The sequence below is a fragment of the Danio rerio genome, chromosome 1 (assembly GCF_052040795.2).
Source record: "Danio rerio strain M-AB ecotype USA chromosome 1, GRCz13ab, whole genome shotgun sequence".
Classification (NCBI taxonomy): Eukaryota; Metazoa; Chordata; class Actinopteri; order Cypriniformes; family Danionidae; genus Danio; species Danio rerio.
Window position 1 is genome coordinate 19,711,820 of NC_141021.1, and position 23,908 is coordinate 19,735,727.

Consider the following 23,908-nt stretch of genomic DNA (forward strand, 5'->3'; position numbering starts at 1 on the left):
TTGACCATAAATTAACAAACATTAAATTACAGAAATTTAACGTAAAATAATGGCCGTTAAATACAGAAATTTAAATTGAAGGCAATTTCTGTAATTTAACATGTTATTTTAAAATAAATGTATGTAATTTAATGTGTTATTTTACAGTAAATTTCTGTCATTTGACGTATGTTATTTTATGGTAAACTTCTGTCATTTAAAACCTGTTACGCTATGGTAAATTTCTGTCATTTCACGCTCATTATTTTATGGTAAATTTCTGTAATTTAACGTCCATTATTTTACAGTAAATTTCTGTAATTTAATGCCCGTTATTTTCCAGTAAATTTCTGTAATTTAACGCCCATTATTTTACGGTAAATTATTTGTAATTTACACCCGTTATTTCACAGTACATTTCTGAAATTTAAAGCCTGTTCTTTTATGGTAAATTTCTGTAATTTAATATCCATTATTTTACGGTAAATGTCTGTAATTAAACATCTGTTATTTTATGGTAAACCTCTGTAATTTAACATCTGTTATTTTATGGTAGATTTCTGCGAATTTAACATCCTTTATTTCACGGTAAATGTCTGTAATTTAACATCTGTTATTTTATGGTAAATTTCTGTCATTTACATCCAATATTTTACGGTAAATTTCTGTAATTTAACATCTGTTATTTTATGGTAAATTTCTGTAATTTAACATCCTTTATTTTATGATTCATTTTTACTCATTAGCCTTCTTTTGTTTATTTTATATTTATTTTATTAATTAATAATTAATAATTAATTATTAATTTATTAATTGATTATCTGTAATAATTAAATTTCTGTAATTTAACATCCTTTATTTTACGATTAATTTCTACAAATTAGCTTTCTTTTGTTTATTTTATATTTATTTTATTAATTATTATCTCATATTTATTTTAACAGACTTTTTTTTTCGGCACCCAAACTGTCAAAAAAAAATAATTTAAATAACAGATTTTTTTACAGTTTAGGGGAAATCTGGAACTGCACATTTCAGACACTGATTATGTTTTTAAAAAGTAAAATTGTACTATTATACACTGTTTTTATACTATGTGTGATCAATGATCAAACATGTTAATGATAAATCTGAACTTTATTTATTTTTGTGAGGTTATTTATATGGAGTAAAAACGACTTTGATCTACCATTAAAAAAGTAAGAAACTACTGTAAAAAACTGAGACATACCACTAAGAAGAGGATAAATTCATTCATCCATATGATGTCACATCTTAAGGGAAAGGCACTGAAAGCTAACAGCTCTTACTCCTCATGTTTTACATTTCTTATGTGCGTATGTCCATGTGTGTGCGCGTGCAAATCACAATGTTAGGCATTAGCAAAGCACTATAACTGACATTCAAAGGTCAAATAAAAAGTTTGGATGAATAAAAGATGATGCAGGAAAATTTATTTTAAAAATTCCAATCAAACGGTCTGGCTTATTAGTTTGTTAATTGCTGCACACCATTATGAAAGCAAAACACATTTTTAGCTGATAATTACATTTACGCAAAAACACAATAATAATTATAATCTCAATATAAGAATGCTTCATATTTGTGTATATGTTTATACAGACAAACAATCCATTGTTTTCTGCATTATTTAATATTAGCAATAGCAACAAACTGATGGACAATATGTATAAAAAATGATTGACTGTAATTAGTTTTTGTATTTTCAAAGGGTTTAATTAACAAAAAAAAAAAAGTCAGAATCACTTCCTTTTACAGAGCATTGCATATGGTCCAATTTGAGCTGATAAGCTGGCTTTGCCCAATGTGACCCAATTAACCTTTCATGCAGGCGCACTCTTTCCTCTCTTCCAGATGCTAAAAATATATGCTTGCACATGTTAATAAAAATCTGACTGGACTTCACTCTAAATAATGCATCGACTGGTTTAAGAGATTGATGACTAAGATGTATGCTGTTTTCTGGCAGCCAAAGCACCAGATGTCTCTTAAACCACTTCAACACGTACATCGAAAACGATGACCGTCTCTCAGGAGAGATTGATCCTCACGAAAGCCCAGTGCAGCCTAATTCTGAGAACTCTTTTTTTTCAATAAATATGAATTGCAGTTAGTAAATATGACCAGCTACTCAAAAGCAGGAGTCTGAAACGGTGCCTGAAGGCGTTGTCAGGTGCGCATGTAGCGATTTCTCACCTGTCAGTAAATGTGTTTGTGAATCAGTGCTCACTGAACACATCTAATGACTGAACATATCAGACCGACATATTTGTGTTCTGTCATTTCACTGTAAATAACAGCATGTAATTTCTGCAGCACTAGGAACGTCAAGCGGTATTGCAGAAACCAAGAATTTCTCAGATTTGTCAGATCAGCTTACTTTTAGAAGCAGCAAGCATTGCTTTGATTCTGTATTCAACATGTTTTCTTTCGTTTTCTCTAAGATTACTAGTAGTTTTCTGAATATTTAGTGTACAGTATAAACTTTAGTACAGATTGTCCAAGCTGATTTCATTTATTTAAAACGTTTACTGATATACTGTCAAGGTCCAAAAACACTACCACTGTACTTAATGCAGAATAGACTCATTCTGAAAACGAAGCCATAAATACATTTCCGGAGATGGCAAATTATGTAGCCAGAAATATGTACTGTATAGCTGCTTTCATCTTTAAAAAGAATCCTATGGGGCGGTATGACACTGTTCCTTTTTGTGTTTACCACTTACCTCTGTAAGCTTTCCCGCTGTTACCAGTTCGTCCAGCAACTCACCATCGACAGACTTGAGACACAGAGAGGAGTTGACCACGATGACAGGGTTTGAGTCTGGCAAAAAGCGGTTCCAGAAAGCAGGTAAGACAATAACAAAAGCCAAAAAAATAAACAAAAAGTAAATAACAGGGTCAGAATGTGGTAAAATGTGAACACATGCTAACAATCAGGCAAGGGCTTTTCTTTTTCTTGATTGCTTTTTAAAACTGTCGGTTGGGTTTAGGATGGGTGAGCGAGTTAGTCGATGCTTTCGACTGCAATTTAACCAATCCATACTTGAAACAATACTGCCTACAACTATGTGGACACCTATTCATTGTACATATCGCTGTCAATTTTACATTGTCCTGTTTTTTTCTATATAGATTTTTTTTTTGCACTGTATTGAATTTTGCACTGTCGTTGTATTTGCACTGTCTGTACTTTGTACTGTCTGGAGCCAACACCTAAGTATTTCACTCATCATAGCACAGGTGCTGCTGATGATGTGACAATAAAAGTGATTTGATTAATTTGATGTGATTTTAAAAACACTATAGATTTGGTTTAGGGAAGAAGGAAGGTGGATCAGTCGGTCGACAGTGGCCTCTAGTGGATTTGCGAAAACACAAACAGCAAAAAACTGATCCCTGGGACGTATTTGATGCTCTCCAGAAATGTATATAGCAGTACGTTTTCAGATTGAGCCTGCAACCCAGTGCTAAGGAGCACCCCTTACACACATACACTACAGCCAATTTAGTTAAATAAACTTATTAACACCACATGTTTTTGGACTGTGCACTGGAGCACCCAGAGGAAACCCAAAAGAAACTCCACACATAAAGCGACAGTGCTAACCACTGAGCCACTGTGCAGCGCGGATCAATTAATATATATTAGTAAATTATAATTAATTAATATATATTTTACCCTGGCCACATTTCTATGACATTTATGCCAATGCTTTTGTCCTCAAACACATATCATGCTAAGCCTTTTGTCATGTAGTGCTTTGATTATTGTAAACTATGTTATAACTAAACCAAATAATGCAACTATTCAGCGATAAATGATTAGATAAAACATCACAAATGTATGATTTGACTCTTGAAGCAAAACATACACAAGATCCTTCAAAATTTAGCATGAAGTGATTACCTATTTTATGCTTGGGGACTTTTACGCTAACACATTTTATCACATTTTAACACATTAAGTAAAAGTTTGATTCATTTGCAATGCATTTGTTTTACACTAACACATGGTTTTCAGCTTTTTCCATCATCAAGTCATACCTCAGAGTGCAAAACATCATCTTCTGCTTTACTGAACATGCCTCTCACAGGTTTACGCTCACATCCAACCTCATCTGCACACGTATGCACTAAAATGATTTGCACACATATGCATTCCTCGTTTTAAGGTATCCGAAATAACTTGCTTCCTCTTATCGCCAGACTCAACACACAATCATGGCCACCCCATGCAGACTATCTTCATCTGTTTAATAACAGTTATAATTACTTCTTATCTGCACCCAGTTACAGCAGCCCTGACCAGGGAGCGTCTGTTATCAGAATAGCACAGTTTGCTAAATAGCATGATTTGAATTCATGATATCTGGATGCTTATTAAGTTAGTGTGTGTGCTGTATGTGTGTGGGTTGCAGTGGTTTATCATAGTAATATGAGTGTGCATATGCATGTATGGAGGAGGGGAAGCTCAGATATCTGTTGGCATATTTCATACCCGTGTGTGTAGATGAATGCATGGGTGTATGCATGTGTTCTACTTTCCTAATCTCAATAATGAGGGCTGGGTTATTATTAAGCTGGCAAATAAAAAAAGATGTGCATGCGTTTCAATCACAGACCATACTTTAGGGAGTGAAAAAGTCAGCAAAGTCAGATAAAAGTTACAGAAAGTTTTAAAAGGATACACTTGCACAAGTAAACTGGGTTGTACCATTTCAAAACAGTACCTCAGAGGCACATGTTAGTGTAAAAAAATACATAATACTATAATTTACAAGTTTAAATTATATATTTTTTATTTTTTAGATTTTAATATGTACCTTTGCGATTCAAATATGAGTTTGAGGATTAGTAACGTGAAGTTTATGTAACGTAAAGTGGTAATTGTAGTATTTATTATTATTGGTAAAGGGGTAATTATTATTACTATTATTATTATTATTATTATTATTATTATTATTATTATTTACATCTATTTATGTATTTATTATGTAGTTAAAATATAATTAAAATATATAATTTAACCTTTTTACACATTTTTTAATAGCTTGGTGAAGTTAGAATGTATTTGTACTGCATGTGCCCCTAGATACAAGCTAAGCCACATCATCATAATAATAAAATTAATAATAATAATAATAATAATAATAATAATAATAATAATAATGACAGTTTTTGTTGTTGCATTTCAACAGAAATCTTAATACACCATAAATAAATTAAATAAACTATAATTATAATATTTTATCATATGTATAATAATGTTATTTTAAAATACACCAGTCTTCATTTAAATGACATTTTTAATGACACATCATATCAAGTCTGCAAAAGAAATGCTATTATCCTACTGCTGTAAAAATATAATCAGCACCCCGAGCAACTCTCAGCATTACATTCTTACATTAGCAGTGAGTTTTTCCGCTGCACTTTGGATCCTGTTACAGTCTATTTTCTTTAAAGCTTAGTCATCCAGGCTTATACATACCATGTTAAACGCAATCCCAAATATTTCTCCAGTAAAGTCAAAATTTTAAAACATCATCTCTTACGTTTTCTCTCAGGGCACCTATGATGAAATTTATCTTTTGTTGGACAGAACTGTGTGTTGGTATAGTGTCCACAGTCATTTTAGTGTGATATAAGCACAATAAACATTTTTTTTTTATTTCCTGATGTTAAAATAGGATCCAAATCCCTCCCATTTTGAGATTTACAGCAATGTGATGTAGGAATGCAGTTTCCCCACCCATTAAATTGATTGATAAAAGTGTATTTAAATGTCTCCGTAGTAAGGCGTATAATCATATCAACAAGACAGGACGTGTGCAAAGCAACTGGAATTAAAGATCTGTTCAGCTCACTGTGATCATCAATCATCAAGAATGAGTTTTACAGGTCTAAAACAGTACATGGATGTAATGAATTACAGTGATTTTATCGACTATCACCACCGCCGCATGTCAGTACAGTTATAAAAGAAGACTTTTTAATTAGAATATTGCAGAAAGGCTTGAATTAATTCCACAACAAATACATCAAACAATCATTGGGAAAGTTCTTACTGTAGTATTTCTCACAAGCTTTACATGAGATCTACTTCCTTCATGTCTATTATTTATCTGATGCAGGCAGAGACTGAGGCACACTCTGACAGGCACATGGGAATGGTGGCTGGGGAGAACTAACATTAAAGCCACAGGCAACAAAAACAGCTGCAATGTGTTCAGAGCATAAAATTCCAATATTCTTAAAGGTATAATAAATAATCTGATGGGTGTTTTGAACTTTACAGATGCATTCTGGAGACACAAAAGACTTATCTTAAATCTTGACAAAGGGGTAAAATATGTGCCCTTTAATGGTAATCATTTTCCACAAAGTTGGTAAGTCATACCTACTGTATACAAGTCAGCACATCACTGTTTTGAAAATATGCATAAAACAGATTTAAACTTCACTGTTAAAAAATGTTAATGTTACTTAAAATTCCTACAGTATCATTCAATTCCTACGCAAATTCATAAACCATAGCATACTGGCATAACATTAAATAATACCAAAAAAGTTGTTACAACAGCTGGAATCAAAGATTGTAGATTACAGATTCCACATATAGATATGGACCTAATATTAAAAGCACCTTAACCAAAACAGAAGTTGTGATGTTTGGGATTTAAAACTAACACATTTTACTATTACATGTTTTAAAATGTAATGTAAATTTATCGCACTTAATGTTTTATTACCTCTGTCAGCATTACAGAAGACTGACTGGCAGAGAGAGACTTCTTTCTCAAAAATAATTATCTGTTCTAAACAATGTAATCAACATCTATTTTTTTTTCTATGTCTTACAAGATGGCTGAGCTCTAGCAGTTACTGGGATTAAGGAGTGGTTAAACAAAGAAAGATATTGAGACTGAATCGCTGAATTCTGCCATTAAAGGTAGCATTTTTCCATGTAAAGTAGGTAACATGTAAACTGGAAGTTGTTGAGACTGTAGTAGGTTCCAAATGCAGAAATAACGGTCAGAGTTTACTGAAGATTACATTTTTTTATTAACTTTTACAGATTTTTTTTTAACTAAATAGTAACAATAAGCTCTATAAATAAATATTGTAAATTTAAATTTCACATGCTCTCAGTCATATAATAAAGCTTTCAGTCAAACCCACATCTCAGAGTTTCTAATGGAGATTAATCCAAAAATCATTTTGTAAATCCTTTGTAACCACTAAAACGCACCTTACTGCTGCACTTCACGATAATTTGCATTAGAAAAGAGGCATCTTGTGTATTAAAAATGGACATGTTACCAAAGCACTGAATCTGTGTACTGCATTTTTAACTAGCTAACAAAAGCTGTCTTTTTTTTTTTGGGTTGTGTTGACGATCGCTCCAGTGCTGATGCCGATCACTTTGAAGCTATCCTGCATGGCTGAATTTAGCCTTGATCAAAGTCCCTTTAAGGTAAGTAACTTTACTCGGTGGCCATCTTTAAAATGCCTCTCGGGCAGTATGCACAGGGAAATATCAAATTCTCCAAAATTGTTTGCCAAGCTTACAATTACATTTCATATTAGGAATCACCAATACAATTAAACAACAACTGAGTCTTTAGTTTCATTTATAATTGTGCAGATCACACAAAATCTGCAGAAACTCACATCTGGTCAGAACACCTTCCCTAAAGATTCGTCAGTTTATAGCGAACGCCAATTGGCTCCTATTCTAGAAGGCGGAGTTTCATTTGCCATGTTGAACGTTACACGTTTTCCCATTCAAAACTATATAAGTGACAAGTCTTGTGTTTTCTACAGTCTTTGCCTTGACTCGGTTGCATGAAAGCAGGCTAAATTAAGCTGAACTAAGTTACTATGTAGATTTATTCTTGATTAGAAAAAAATATGTATCCAGTGCTCAGCTTAAAAGAATACAGCCTCATAAAAATGAATATTTATTCTTTAAATATCCACTTCTCAGTGAATATATTTCATCATTGTGGGTGCATTTAAACAAATCAGTTTTATTGATTCATTAAAACAAGACTTTGTTTACCTGACATCTTTGGGTATAAAAGGTTAATACAAAAAAAAAAAAAATTGTTCCCACTTTATATTGTGGCCCTAACTAATATGTACTTACATAGGAATTAATAGTTTGTTACAATGTCCTTATTGTGTAAATACATGTATTTACTGTGTACTTATGCTTGATTAAATACATGTATGTAATTACATCTGTAATTAACTTTTGTAACTACATTTGTAAACAAATGTACAAATTTGTACACTGTTGACCATCCCTTACACCTTAACCCACCCTTAAACCTACCCATGCCACCAAACCTGTCCATAACCCAACCTCTATCCCAACTCAAAAACACCACGTGTTCTCAAATACATTATAAACACAGTAAGTACATTGTATTTATTTTTTGATGCAAGTACATAGTAGTTAAGGACACTTAATATAAAGTGGGACCAAAAATTATATGACAAAATACAAAATGTAAATTTAATATTTTTTATGTATACAAAATGAATATTTGGGGAATTTCAATTATTACTCTTTTATTTGACATTCTTTACTCATAATACATAGAGTTACATAAAATATACAGTAGTCATTTGAAGAGGATTTATAGGTGTTCAACAGTTTTAGGACGACTTCGATGAATGGTTCTGATCCACTTTAAATGTTGACTACTGTATACCTGTCACAATCACCAGATATCTAGTCCATACAGATTGCTGGAGAACTACAAATGTGCCACCAAAAGAACTATAAACCCCATATTACCTGTTCACACCAGCTGCAGTTCACCCACTGACTGCGCACACACAGATGGAAGCTCATCACGGACTAATTCTAGGACTATTCATACAGCTCACACATACACAACGGCGCTGAGCCTTGTTGGTGTTTATCATCCAGTAACTTTTCTAAGCATTCATCCTGTCTAGTCTTTCTGTGTATCGATCCTTGACCTGTTTACCGTGTCTTGATTCCTAGCTGCCTAACCTGTCCATCTGCCTGTTTAGACTAAGACTTTGGATTGCCTGTATGCTTCTGTTTTGCTCTGGTGTTGACCACTGCCTGCACGTCCACTCAATTGAATAAAGTACTGCACATGGATCCTCAACTCCATTGTCCAGCATCCTTCACATTGCAATACCCTTGTCTAATTCCATTATTCTCTCTAGTTTGTATTTTATTAAAAAATTTCTGCAATAACAAGCTAGTAAGCTCTGAAGTGTTGCACATGCACATCCAGTATAAGCTTGAGTGCTCCCTTTTAAATCATGAAATATGCATCAGCATGGCATGGCAGCAATTTTTTTTCCAGAATACCTGATTGATTGTAAACTGTCGTTGATGTGATTTTGATTAGTTCCCCTTCGGGGGGAACTTCAGCACTATAAGTGGATTTGATTGTAAAATCCACGCATTGGGAGGTTCGGTTCAGAAGCTACTCGTCTGAAAGAGTATTGAACGGGCCAATTAAGAATGAATTGGCAGCGCAAGCCTGCGCAGGTGAGCGGCATAAGCAATCAACTGAGTATATAAGCTCACCTGGCGCCAGCAGACGCTATCCTTTTCGCTTCAGAGACTTTCTGATCGAGTCGATGAGGGTTCCTCCTGCTGTGACCAGCGATTCTGAGCGAACGAGAGCATTCTCCCGGTCCAGAGTGTGTACACGCAGTGGCAGACGGTCGAGCTGGGTTTCTCCCTTGCCTGGCGTTCTTTGGGTCTGGTCCTCCAGAGCGGTGCGTATAAAGTTGCAAACTTCACAGAAAGAGCAACACAGTCGTGCAGCACGTCCTTATCAGGACGGCACTCCGACTGTGCGTTTCTGGATGCGGTGGTTTCCTGTCCTCGGATGATGGGCGCGGGCACTGCGTTACATGTCTGGGGGTCCAGCATGTTAATGCGCTGCTCGCGGGCAGTTCATGTCGTCATTGCGATGCCATGACTGTTGCGCAAGATCGCGGTTAGCCTTTGCAAAAGGGCGAACCACCCCAGTTGTCCCCTGCTCTGCAGCGGGCACTCGGGCAGATCTGAGGGTTTCAGCGAGAGATAATCCGTCGCCCACGGGCCCGCGGACCTCCCGCTCCTCTAAGCGCTCCATCCAAGCTTCGGGCGGGGGAAGCGATCCGTCTAACAGATGGTAGCCCTTACGCCCGATGACACCGGAGACCAGATGTCCACCGCGGCATCGGAGGGTGGGCTTTCATTGTCCGATGATGATCCAGACCGGCTCGCCCCCTTCGGGCTGGTGAGCGCTGTCACTACGGATCCTGAAACGGACATGTTAGCCGTGCTTTCCCGGGCTGCTTCGGCCGTGGGTTGGAGATGGTTTATCCCCCAGCTCCGCGGCCGGACCGACTAGAGGGGCGTTCCCTTCTTCCCGGAGGTGCACAGTAGGCTCACGCGGTCTTGTAAAGCACTTTTTTCTGCTCGTGCTGCGTGTTCCTCCACCCTAACCACTCTTGACGGTGAAACAGCCAGGGGGTATGTGGCGATTCCTCAGGTTGAGTGCGCGATGGCGGTAAATCCGCGCGGCGCCTCTTCTTGGCGGGGTCCGCCTCGTCTCCCATCCAAAGCCTGTAAGTTATCTACCTCCCTCGGAGCTAGAGCTTACATAGCTGCGGGCCAGGCTGCTTCCGCCTTGCATGCGATAGCCACCTACCAGCGCTACCAAGCGCAGGCGCTGGCCGAGCTGCACGAGGGTGGGTCCAACCCAGGCTTACGAGCTTCGCACCGCCGCCGACTTAGCTCTTCGGACTACTGAGTCCGCTGCGTGTGCGTTGGGGAGGACGATGTCCACATTAGTGGTCCAGGAGCGCCACCCCTGGCTGATATGCGCAAAGTCGACAAAGTCCGCTTTCTTGACTTCCCCATATCCCCAGCCAGGTTCGGCGACACTGTCTGTGAATTCACCCAGGAATTCAAGGCGGTGAGAGAGCAGTTGGTGGGTGATGTCTTATCGGCGGTCCGTAGCCCGCTCCGCCCGCCGTGCCATTCATACCTGCTCCTCGCCGAAGGCGCCCGCCTACGAGAGCTGCTCCGCCCCCGCACACGCCTCCGGCGAAGCGAGCGCATCGGGCACCTCGGAAGCAGGCAGCCCCCCTGCCCAGAACGCCGCTAAGTCCGGCAACGGACCGCGAAGCGCCCCTGGGACAGGCCATCTGGAGAAGAGGGAACTTGCTCTTTCCCCGCTGGAGGGCGGGGCCCCATTTCCAACGGCACTTTTTACTGCCATGAAAACATTATGAAAGGGCACTTTTCACTTCCCCAGATGTGACAGCCCGAAATCTGCCAGTCTGGGACGCTATGCTTTCTAGCTTGCAGATTCGGTGCGTTTCGCCAGTGGCTCACGAGCGCTGGGAGGACGGTCTCCTTTCTCCCACCCCTCGAGCCTCCCCTCCGGAGCTCGGGTTTGGAGTGAGAGCAAATATCTCACCTCCAGCTTTTCCGTGGGACCCGCGAGCTTCCCGGATCAGCACACCCACTCCGCGCTGCCCCACTGCTGGTACGTCAGCGATTGTAGCGATGAGTCCATTAGCGAGAGCTCTGCCTGCCTGGTTAGCGCGGGCCAGCTCTTCGCGGTGGCTCATACGCACAATCAGACTCGGCTATGCGATTCAGTTCGCGAAACGGCCCCCCAAGTCACGGGTGTGTATTCACCAGGGTCAGCCCCCTGTCCGCCCCTGTCTTGCGAGAGGAGATTGCTGTCCTCCTGGCGAAGGATGCAATCGAGCCGCTACCTCCAGCCGAGATGGAGAGCGGGTTTTACAGCCCACGCTTCATCGTGCCCAAAAAGAGCGGTGGGTCACGGCCAATCCTAGATCTGCGCGTTTTGAACCGTTTCCGCGCGTTTCCTCAAGGGTATTAGGTAACCCTTGGTGATTGAGGAAACAATTCGGTAGGGTGTTGAAACACGCTTGCTGCGCCATTTTCCCTAACACGGAGATACGTGCGCCTTTTTATCTGTCAGTAAAGTTCCCCGTCAGGTGAGCCCTGCAGATTCCTCCGTGGCCCCCAGCACTGACTCAGCGGAGGAGTCACTTGCTGGCCCACTACGTTGTAGGTCTGCCCGCTGGTCAGCCCGCGTTTTGGGTAAAGGTGCCTGCTATGCGTGGTCCCCACTAGGCGATCCCATATGCTTATTCAGCCACGGTTAAGTCCCCCCCCCTGGGCGGACCCGTGTCTTCCCTCCCCGCTAACCACTCTTTTGCTATGCGTACTCCCCCTTTTTTAGGGCTAGTCCATATGTAAATTCTGCCATCTATCCCCCCTTGGGTAACGGATGGCCTCCGCAGCGTCCTCCCTATCGGGATTGCACGCTTCCCAACGTACTGTCGTATTTTCCTAGAATTATCTAGATGCTCACGACTTCCCAAAAAATATATATAAATCCGTAAAACTTCTGTTGAAGTAGGATAAATTAGGGCCAGGGACACGTTGGAGGACCGCGCCCCCCATGATGTGGGTGCGTCACGCTTGCTTGACTATCTCCTCATCGGGGGTGTTGGTAAGGTGCAGTCATTATGGCGCTTTCAATGGGCTCCCAATGCGTGGATTTTACAATCAAATCCACTTATAGTGCTGAAGTTCCCCCCGAAGGAGAACGTTCGAGGTTACTAAAGTAACCCTTCGTTCCCCGAGGAGGGGAACGGAAGCACTATACTCCGTCGCCATAATGACTGTCCCTTAGCTGTTGAAAGTCTCTTCAGCTTAAAAAGGATAGCGTCTGCTGGCGCCAGGTGAGCTCATATACTCAGTTGATTGCTTATGCCGCTCACCTGCACAGGCTTGCGCTGCCAATTCATTCTTAATTGGCCCGTTCAATACTCTTTCAGACGAGTAGCTTCTGAACCGAACCTCCCAATGCGTGGATTTTACAATCAAATCCACTTATAGTGCTTCCGTTCCCCTCCTCGGGGAACGAAGGGTTACTTTAGTAACCTCGAACGTTCTGTCATAAGCTGTTCCTCAATAAATCAAACAATTCAATGCTATGGGCACTGCCATTAATAAAGGCCACAGAAGAAGCAGTTTAAAGCCGTATTTGAAGACAAATCTATGCAAATATATGCAAATATGTAAGCACAATGGGGAAATGTGAATGTTATAGTATACATACAACCTTTCCCAACATTGATAAATTCTGCATCTGAGAACCCCAAATAACCTTACATTAAAAACAATACTTTTCTTTAGTGTGAAGAACACAACTAAATACATTATCATTGCCCCATGCAAAAGATTACATACCCAGGAACCTGTCTGATGATTAAAAACGTTTTTTGTAATAGCTGCCTAAAAATCTCTTATTTGGATTGAACTAAACTTGCTGCTGTCCTTCAGTAAAATCCTCCAGATCTTGCACATTTTTTACTTTTCTATTGTCTTCTGCATGTTTGACCCTTTCCAACAGTGACTCTATAATTTTAAGTTACATCTTTTCATACTTAGAACAAATGAGAGGTTCATACGCAACTATTACAAAAGGTGAAAACATTTACTGATGCTCAAGGACGAAACACAATGCATTGACAGCAGGGGGTGTAAACGTTTCAACAAGATGTGATCTTTTTTTTGTTTTCCTCCCCCTAGTACTGCCCTTCAGAAACTAATACTCACATTTCCCAGAAGAAAAATATGTACGCTTTACAACGATCACCAAGTACAGAAAGCATACACACCCCGGCTCCCAATGCATCATGTTTTCTTCATCCTTCATCCATGTCTAGATATTTTTCCATCAGGAACTGTTGTGGAATAAAAAAAAATACATGCTGAGGAAAACCAAGCTGTACGTTTTATGAATAAATGTGTGTTTTTTACCCCTTGTCTCACATACCACATTTGCTTGTTAGGTATTTTTAACATTTAGTTAAAAAGATGTAGTGAAATACACCAAAAAAATACTGTTTTATAGCACCTAAAATTATTGCATGTACACAATGTGACAAAAGTCTTGTCATTGATCCCTGTTGTAAGAGCAACGAACAATAACTTGACTTCTAGTTGATCATTTGTAAAAGTGGCAGAAGGTAAATTTTTCTGATGGATCATCTGTTGAACTGAATCATCACAAAATACTGAGAGTTCTGCCGTGTGGATGAAAAGATCAACAGCCTGAGGTATCAAGACATTTGCGCTGCCCATTACATTACAAACCACAGGAGAGGGCAAATTATTCAGCAGGATACTTCATCCTCCACATCAAAGTTACTGAAAGCAACAGAGTTCAAAGTGCTCAAGGATTGACCAGCCAAGTCACCAGACATGAACATTATTGAACATTATTTAAACAGGAGACATATTGTGCATGAATCCAAAGAATCTTGACGAACTCTGGGAGTCCTGCAAGAACGCTTTCTTTGCCATGATTTTGTTAATAAAGTCCAGATGACTATTATAAAATGTTATTTGAGTCATTGCAAAGATGTATAGATGCAGTCGTCCAAGCTCATGAGAGTCATACACAATATCAATTATTTTTCCACTACACCATGACTTTATATTCTATACTGTACATTATTTCTGCTAATTGACAAGACCAAATATCTCACAGGCATCGGCGACTCATCTGCAATTCTTTCAGACCACATCTTTGATAGTTCACACTGTGTGATTGTCACTTGAGTGCACGAGCTCCGATTTGCCTTTGATTTTAGGCATTTGTCTGCGATTTCTCAAAACCTGTCAGCGAGTCAAAATCGGGCCTAAAATCATGCAGTCTGATTAAATAATTAAAAATCAAGGCTTGATCATATTTTATTTTAGTAAAATAAGCGTAATCTAGAGGCCTTTCCCTTCCATATAAGCCACTTTTGATGCCAAATGATCAACTAAAAGTCAAGTTATTATTTGTTGTTCCTAAAATGTAGATAGGCAACAATAATTTTATCAGGTAGTGTATTTTGAAAATCAGTTGTTCAATGGATTTTATATGTAACATTCCCAGCCCTGCTTTAAAACTGTCTTCTTCATATTTCTTTATCTCTCCTTACCAAGTAGGTCTGTCTGGCACCTTATTAAAAAAAAAAAAATAGAAGAAGAAGTTGTTCATGGAAATCGGGGTCAGGAGAGGTCATTTATAGCTCTAGTTATGACAGAGCTTTAAAAAGACACTCAAGCTCCATTTTTTCCAGCGCTCCATGATGTTATACATGAATTATGGGGTATAGCTTCTCATTAAACTGAAAAATAACCGTTTAAATGTAAAAAATGAAGAAGAAGAAATGTGGGTTCAATGAGCTGCCATTATTCTCCTCACAGTTCATCCATCAAATATTACAAGTAATCTTATTAGAATTAACAAATTACTTTCAGCAGACCATGAATAACCCCGAAAAGTGGAACCGACTCTGAAATCCAGAAACTAGTTTGCTCATGAGATCAGAAGCTGTTCATGAAAAGGCCTTCAAGATACAGCTCTTTTATGGGATGTCTCTTTGCTGTCCTAACAGTATCACAAATGAAAGATATGTTCACCTTCAACTGCAAGGGCAGAAATTAGCAGTTGACGTTTTTTGGTTGAATGACGGGCAGTAATAATACACGTATTGATCCTGATCAGATAGGAAATGGCATTAAGTTGGTTTCTGACGCACAACACGAGAGAAGCTAAAAATAGAGGACAGCTGAGAAGCCACAAAATGATTAAAAGGGATAATGTAGGCTAAAAAGGAGGTGTGTGTATGTGTGCGCGTGAGCATTCACAGATGCCAGTGCCTCAATGTGAAGGATTTAGTTAACCAACACAGCTTAAACACACACTCATTTTATGCTCCAGCAGAACATGTTGATGCCGGAAAATCTTCAATGGTAAATGTTTCATCTCATGGGGGTGTGCTTGTCCACTTAATTTAAATGACTGAGTATTACTGCAATCCTCTAAAGAACTGGCTCCATTCATCAAACGAAGGAAGCAGCAGGCCTTGCGGAATGAGCTGGAATGGGTTTGGTTTTAATAAGGGTCAAGGTGACACTGGGATGCACTAATCATGTGGAAAAAGTAAACAAAAACAAAACAAAGTGGAAAACGTAATAAAGCCCTCCAATTTCTTTTGCCCACTGTATCTGTCTAAACTGGACATCATTTATGTCATCATTTAGACATAATGTGTAGTACTTATTCACATATCTACAGGATTTTAATTAGCTAAATTGTGGACACCAGCCCATGATTTTACTCAGTTATACAAAAACACTGTCTAAAGCATTTTACATTTAAATTTATTTATCATGTTTGTTTGGAATGAAAAGAAAAAGCTTAAAAATATGATAATAATAAATAACAATTAATCGGGTAATATAATGGTGCTGATTGTTAAAATTGTCAGTTAAATGTCATAATTTACTGATCATTTAATAAAAATTTAAGCAATTGTAATCAAGTCCAAAACATAAGTGGCATGTTTGAATGGAAAAATGGTCTTAGAATTAATAATTCCAAACACTGTTAACTTATAAAAGATATACATGCAAAAATATAATTAGTAGATAATTTGCTCACCCCTAGTTTGTGTATCCAAGATGTAAGTTATTATTATATTGTATTACAGTTTTTTTCAGTCGCTTTGGTACATTTTTCAGATCAGAATTGAAATTAGCAAACAACCTGTTCAATCTTTACAAAGTATCACGCGTGCACCTCAAAATAGCATGCATCAGCTAGCTCTCTGCAACTTTTACATGGTCACCCACTGAAGCTAAGCAGGGCTGCACCTGATAAGTACATTGATGGGAGACCACACGGGGTTGCCAGAAGTGGGGTTAGTGAGACCAGCAGAGAGTGCTCAAACTGAAGTCTGTGTGGGTCCTAATACCCTATATTGATGGGGACTTTATACTTTATAGTCTTTCAAATGAGACATTAAACCAAGGTCCTGACTTATGGAGCTAATAATATGCCAAAACAATCTGAATTTGAATTATATTGATTTGAAAAATTGTCATTTGAGATTTAATATGCCGTTAATGATTGTTTTGAATTTGAATTTCTTAATTAGCAATTTTTATTTTGAATTTGAATCTTATTACTTGAATACTGAAATTCTGAAATCTAAAACAACTGAATTTTTCAAGGCAGAATTTTTTATAAATGTATTTTCAAACTCATATAGACTCATAAAGGCATAGACTGCAGATATCCAGTCTGTAAAAATACAGTTTCAAATTTTCACGATGAAGAAATTCAGAACTTCAGATTCAGTATCGTAAAATTCAAAACCAGAAATTCAGATTTGCCCACTGGCTTCTGTCCATGCAATTCATTATGTACAATTATCTGATCTTTCCTACATTATCAATTGCTAACTTCATGTTGATCAAAATGTGTTGTAAAAATTTCTGTCTGAATAGTCTCACCCCCACAACATTTAGGCATTACTTCATAGAATAAATCTTTACATGCAAAAAGGACAACATAAGTTCATTCTGAAACGTAGCCCTATATACATTTCTGGAAATCGCGAATTATGTAGCAAGTACATTTTGCTGCATTTCATCTTTAAAACGATTGTACCGAGGTGGAATAATGCCATTCCTTTTCGCGCTTACCAAAAAAAATGTGGTAAAAGTAAGGCAAGGGCTTTACTTTTTATGGATTGCTTTTTAAAACTGTTGGTCGGGTTTAGAGGAGGAGGAGGGTGAGTCAGTCATTCAGTTGACAGCAGTCTCTGGTGTATTTATGCAAGAACAGCAGGTGCGAATGGCACTAGTGAGAGAAATTTAAGATCTAAAAAAGCATACACAGTGACCTGGTGATTCTCTAAAACAAAAACAAAACAAAAAAACAAAAAAAAAAAAACGTAGCTTTTGGGATGCATTGGGCGCTCTCCAGAAACGCGTACATTTTCAGAATGAGTGTGGGTTGAAAATGGCTGAACAAGTTGAACAATATTTTGTCATAATGCATTTCTCTATACATTTCCATCAGACTTTTTTTCTAAATCTGTCTACAATTGGTAAATTTCTCACAAGTGAATATTGACTTTTTCTAATAAAGGTGCATCTCGAAGAGATTGTTCTATGTTCACATTTCTCCGTTGCTTTGTGCTATGCAGTGCTGTCTTTTCTTTTCTGCATCACACTGACATGATCTGTCAACAAATTACAGTACAAACAGCAACAAAATAAAAATAGCCTTAGTTTACATCAGATCACCCCAACAGAGTATTGACAACATGACTAAGTAATTTGACTTTCTTATCTGTACACTGACACAAGGACTTGTCATTCTGACGGCACTGACATTGACACAGAAATTGAGCAAGAGACTGGCTTTTGCAGGCAATACCATGGTGTTTGCTATTTGTAAGCGTTGTTTTGAGAACTGCACCTCACCCACTGTTTTGCAAATATCAACCCTTATCTGAGAAATGTACCAAAGTAACTGAGAAAAACTATATTACAACAGAATATTGTTAGCTGAAAACATGGTCCTTGATTGTTTATGATTGTTTACTTGATAGTCTTGACTTACCAGTCCAAAAAAAACAAAACAAAAAAAAAACACTGGCAAACAAATTAATATGCTAAGATATTTAAGTAATAAACTAAATTATATAATTGGTAGGTGGAAGAAACCAAATTATGTACAAGATTATTCATTATTCAGTTTACATGGTGTATAAGTTTTATTAAAATGGTCAATTCATGTACACTGGTATCAGCGGTTCATAAGTCCAGTCACTCTTCATAGCAGGAGTACTGAATGAGTTCACTGGCATCACACGATCATATAGACCCTTTTATTGGCCCAGTTTAAGTTTTAATGACTGTCAGGCATGTCCTAAAGTGAGTTTTCATTGTGTAATCGGTGTTACCTCAAAATGCAAACTGTTTCAGATGTTTTATCCAGTTCACTAAAAAAGAAATTGACATGACTCTCCACTGTATGTCAAAATTGATAACAGGTTGTACTGCCAAAAATAATAACTGCTTGAGGGTAACACTTGATTTGCATTTCATGAATCACAAAAGAGCATGTTTTAATAAAATTAAAAAATATTTATTATGTCATTATGTCACACTGAGTGTGACTTGTGTTGAGACAGACAGGCCGGTTCAGCAGGGACACATTAAACTGATCTAAAGTGACTATAAATTATTAAATATAGAAATCTCTAAACCTATCATGTTTTCTTGATAAGCATTAGGACACAGAAATGTTTTCAATATTTATAATAATTAGAAATATTTCTTGAGAACCAAATCAGCATATTAAAATTATGGTAACACTTTACAATAAGGTTCATTAGTTAATGCATTTACTAACATGAACAACACTTGTACAGCATTTATTAATCATAATTGAACATTTACTAATGCATTATTAACATCCAAGTCCATGCTTGTTAACATTAGTTAATGCACCATGAGTTAACATTAACTAACGTTAACTAACATGAACAAATACAGTCGTAGATGTATCGTTCATGTTAGTAAATGCATTAATTAACATTAACTAATAAACCTTATTGTAAAGTGGTACCAAAATTATTTTTAAAAAGATCATGCAACACGGTAAATTTAACACTTTAAAACAGCAAATGGTGATGAAGTCACATTTTTTGGGATATTTTTTAATCAAACAAATGGTATAACTTCAATCATTATCTAGTTGCAAAGTGAAATACAGAGAGGATCACAGAAACCAGAAAAGGAAAATTAGATTTAAATGACTTGGAAAGAAATTAACTGGCCCAATAATTACAAGATTTAATTCAGCCAAAGTCTTTGGTGAACGTGAGGAGGCTAGTCGAGTAGAACAGATCCAGTAGAGTAAAATTCAGTTCTGTGGGAGTAACAAAAGCCTGCCAAAGACTTGACAGATGAGTCACAGTCTCGCCTACATCTAAATCATTGGTAATGGAACATAATGGCAGATTAAATAATTTTCTAATGTAGATGATCAAAATCTCGGCTGTCTTCAATAGCCGTTATCTCTACACTGTCTGGGGACCCTGTGGCTTCCAGCTTTACTTAATGTGCAAATTAATTAGCAATGACACAAAGCCAGAACTATAACTGAATTTGCTTAATGCTTTTTTAGTGGCAGTATTTCTGTCACAAGCAGAGCATATTAGAACAACATGTTAAGAATACATTGAGAAAAAATGGTGAAACATTTTCCACTCAGAAATAACTACTAAATCATAGTGAAAATAAAATAAATATGAGATTTTGAGGATACTAAAACTGGTGCTTTGAATAAATAAATTCTGTGGTTTTATGTGACGTCAAAAATGTATAGTGGTTCCTTGGTCTTTAATATGTCTACACTGAAATTATATTGGTAACATTTTATTCTGATGGACATTTTGTTTATAAATATTTGATTATTCTATATTATTGGAAAAATACAATTTCTGCTCAAATACTTCAAAATTATTTCCACACAGTTTAATCAATTTTTCCATACACCAGGAGAATTTATCTTTAAAGGTTATTTATCAAACGGCATTCAGGATTACTAGAAAGTTACTGACAAGGTTTAAAGATGACCAGGTCTGAAGACATTCTCTTTTACATTCTAAATTGTACTACTGTCCATGCTATGTGACTTTCTGTATGCTGTACTTATATTTCACATCTGTGGATGTTATTTTGTGTCTTTTGTTTGCACCAGACTCCAAGACCAATTCCTAGTACTATAAAATGTTTTGCTACCCTTTGCTGTACCTGGCTAAATAAATAAAGTGGTGTGAAAACACTTTGCCTCTTACATGCTTGCTTTTTCTCACTTTAATGTTTCAGATGAAACAAATTTAAATATTAGTCAAAGATAACACAAGAATCAAGGTCTTCCGTCCATACAATATCCGTTTTCAAACAAAAAAAGGAAAACTAAGAAAACAGCTGTTTTTCGTTTTTTCTTTCGCTCAAAAAAATAATAAATAAATTGAGTCAATCAGCATTTTGAACGCACGTACGAAAAACAATCAGGACCAGTTTTCTTTGTCATTTCGCTGGAGAGTCTACTAAATAAATTAAATGCCAAAAAATGCCACATCACACAAAATTGAGAAGAAACCTGAAAGCAATATATATATGTAAATTTGATGATTTAGAACCATTTTTTGACATAGATGAAATTTTTCATTTTACATAGTTGAAAAATAAAGTTATTTAAAAAAAGTTATATATTAAATGTGAGCAAAATGTTTAAATGTCTAAACGTCAGCAAAACATGTTTAGTGTTTATTAAACTGTTGAAATGTTAAACAACTCATTTGCTCAATTTCTGTTTTATTTTAAAGTCTTTAAATTTGATATTAAGCCTTGAAGGCCAAATACTTATTTTAATTCATGAGGCATATATTTAATAAATATAATTCAATCATTTTGTATATAATTTTATTAATATTACCATATTAATTACATAAAATTAACATCTGCACAAGTCAAAATATTTAGCACAGCCTTGTATGCTTAATTTAAACAAGAAAAAAATATTCATCCTAAAACATTAAATAAATGTTACTGAAAGCAATTTACATTTGAAAAGTACATTCAGCAGACCCCCTAGTTTTTTACGATTTCATAATTGTTGAATCCAACGCAAAATAAACAAAAAGTCCCAAATTATTAGATTTTGTTTAACTCTTTATCAGTTAACAAGAGAAAATGCTTCCCTGTCATTGACGATTTAGGGTCTCTGCCATGTAATTTTATGAAAGGCAACTGTTACACACATATTAGTCCCTTTTACAGTGATACCAGTAAATATACGGAAAATTTCCAGAATGACTTTACCAGTAAATTAAAAAAAAAAAAAAAACGATTTTTACACAGGCATGGATGTTCTGGAAATTTTCCGGAAAAGAGCATTCACACATCCATTCCAAAATTCTGACATCATTAACCAGAAATGAGCTCTAAATGGCTGCACTCATATTTGTGAACATTTGACTACATTACCAACTCTGTGGATGGATAAGCATTTTGAACAACAACTTTGATGAAAACATACAGTATAGAGGAACACTTTTGCATGTCGAGATGTACATAAAATGTGTGTGTGCTGGCGCTCACCGGCTGCTTCACGTGCACATATGTCAGAGCTTAAAGGTAAACAAACAACAGCTTATCATAAGCATTTTATCGACATTTTTTTACACAGATAGTATTAAGAAGGAACATAGAAACGTTATCTGACTAACATAGCAGCTAAATGTGTCTGGAAAAATATTCAAAGACATTTATTTTCATGACCCGTGCGGACGTGAATATGTCTGAATGTTCTGATTGGCAAAAGTAGATGTCTCATATTAGTGCGTTAATGTGCTCTTTCTGGCAATCTCCCCTCTGCGTTCACACAGCACAGCATTCCGGCAAATTACCTATAATGTTACAACTTTTCTGTAAAATAGCCGGAACAAATGTACAGGTATTTTCAAAAAGGGCCTGTTTACACACACAGACCTTTCCGTAAAATTGCGGGTAATTTTCCTGAAAGGTCTGGATGTGTGAAAGGGGCTATTGTTTGCTTTACAGTATATAATGCAAAAACGTTAAAGCTCAATATCTCAAAATCATTTAGAGCGCAGACAGAACCTTATAATTCCAAGGCGATGAATTGTCTGAAGTAAGTTTAACCAGAATCAATAATGCTTGAAACATAAAAAATCCTGCAAAAGTGTTAATAAATCAAAATATGTAAATAAATGAAAAGGAAAAAATAGTAACACTTCATTTTAAAGGACCATTTGCATATTAGTAGACTGTCTGCTTATTATCTGTTGATACTGCTGATAAACAGACATTTAGGGGAGGGGGATCAAAAAACCCTTGTTCTTAATCGTGTTTAGTGTTGATCAACTGTGGTAGCATCTTTTAATTAGGCAAAATTTCTATTTTATTTATTTATTTGAATTTTTTTTGCTTTTTTTATTGTTACACTCTCTATGCTCTTTCCTATTATGTGCCTATTACTGTTAATGCTTTTATACTCTAATCATTTGTTCATTTTTTTTCTCTGTAAAGTTCTTTGTGCAGCCTTGTGGCAGTTGGAAACGTAAATTGAACTTGAACTATTTAACTGACCATAAAAAACTTTGCAAGTACATGTCAACTTACACTAACCCTAACCTAACAGTTTGAGAACAGTAATGAGAATTAGTTGGCATGTAGATGTAATTTAACTTAAATTAAACAAAACAAAAACATCAAAATAAAGCATGACAAAAAAATATTGTACTTATACAACACAAGTAACTTTGTATTTTAAGTATCTTATTCAATTAAATTTAAGTATAATAATTCTGTCATGAGAATTGGTTGGCATACAGTTGCTAAGTTACTTGAAGGTAAAAGAATGTCTAAAGGGAACATCTACAGTAAATGAAGTATATACAGTAGCCATGTTACTTTGAAACCATTTTCAATCAGAAATAACAAAGCACAATACCTCAACAAAACATGAAAGTCTGAGGTGAAAAGAAAACAAATGTAAAATTATGTTTTTGTGTGCGCAAAAAAAACCTACTCCAGTAATTTGTTATTTTTAAAACTATGACCAAAAATATTTTACAGTATATGATGTTTTAAACTTTTTTTTTTTTTTTTTTTCAAAATCTGCTGAGCTTTTGAGTGAAAAGTAGATATCAGAGGTCCCGCTGTCCTCTTGCATCAGAGCTCTGCTTTCATCTGCCATAAAGCTTGGGGCAAAATCTGCTGACTTGCAGTCTCCATCCTCAAAGTCAATAAGTGAATCTGGTTGGATGCTAGAAAAAAAAAGTGTGTTTAAGAGTAAAAAAAAAAGTTCAAGAGGTCCCAAACTTTCTCTGCTATTAATTCTGTGACCTCTTTATTTGACGAGCATAGGATGACGATAAATCACGTTAAGCAATAGGGGCAACACTCCACAGC

General features: G+C 36.7%; 1 protein-coding gene across 9 annotated transcripts in view; it reads right to left on the reverse strand.

The window, feature by feature from the left end:
- Window positions 1–23,908, reverse strand: part of LOC147846784 (uncharacterized) — a 228,672-nt gene that overhangs the window by 196,080 nt on the left and 8,684 nt on the right. For 5 of the 9 annotated variants that reach the window (XM_087237060.1, XM_087237061.1, XM_087237062.1 and 2 more), the window contains exon 4: window positions 2,730–2,827. The exons of 1 other annotated variant lie outside the window; for it this stretch is intronic. In XM_087237060.1, coding sequence (XP_087093186.1) covers window positions 2,730–2,827 — 98 coding nt within the window. Of the gene's footprint in view, window positions 1–2,729; window positions 2,828–13,525; window positions 13,792–19,029; window positions 20,751–23,407; window positions 23,764–23,908 lie in introns of those variants that run through there. 3 more of the 9 variants (XR_015476501.1, XR_015476502.1, XR_015476503.1) reach the window with 3 other exon arrangements.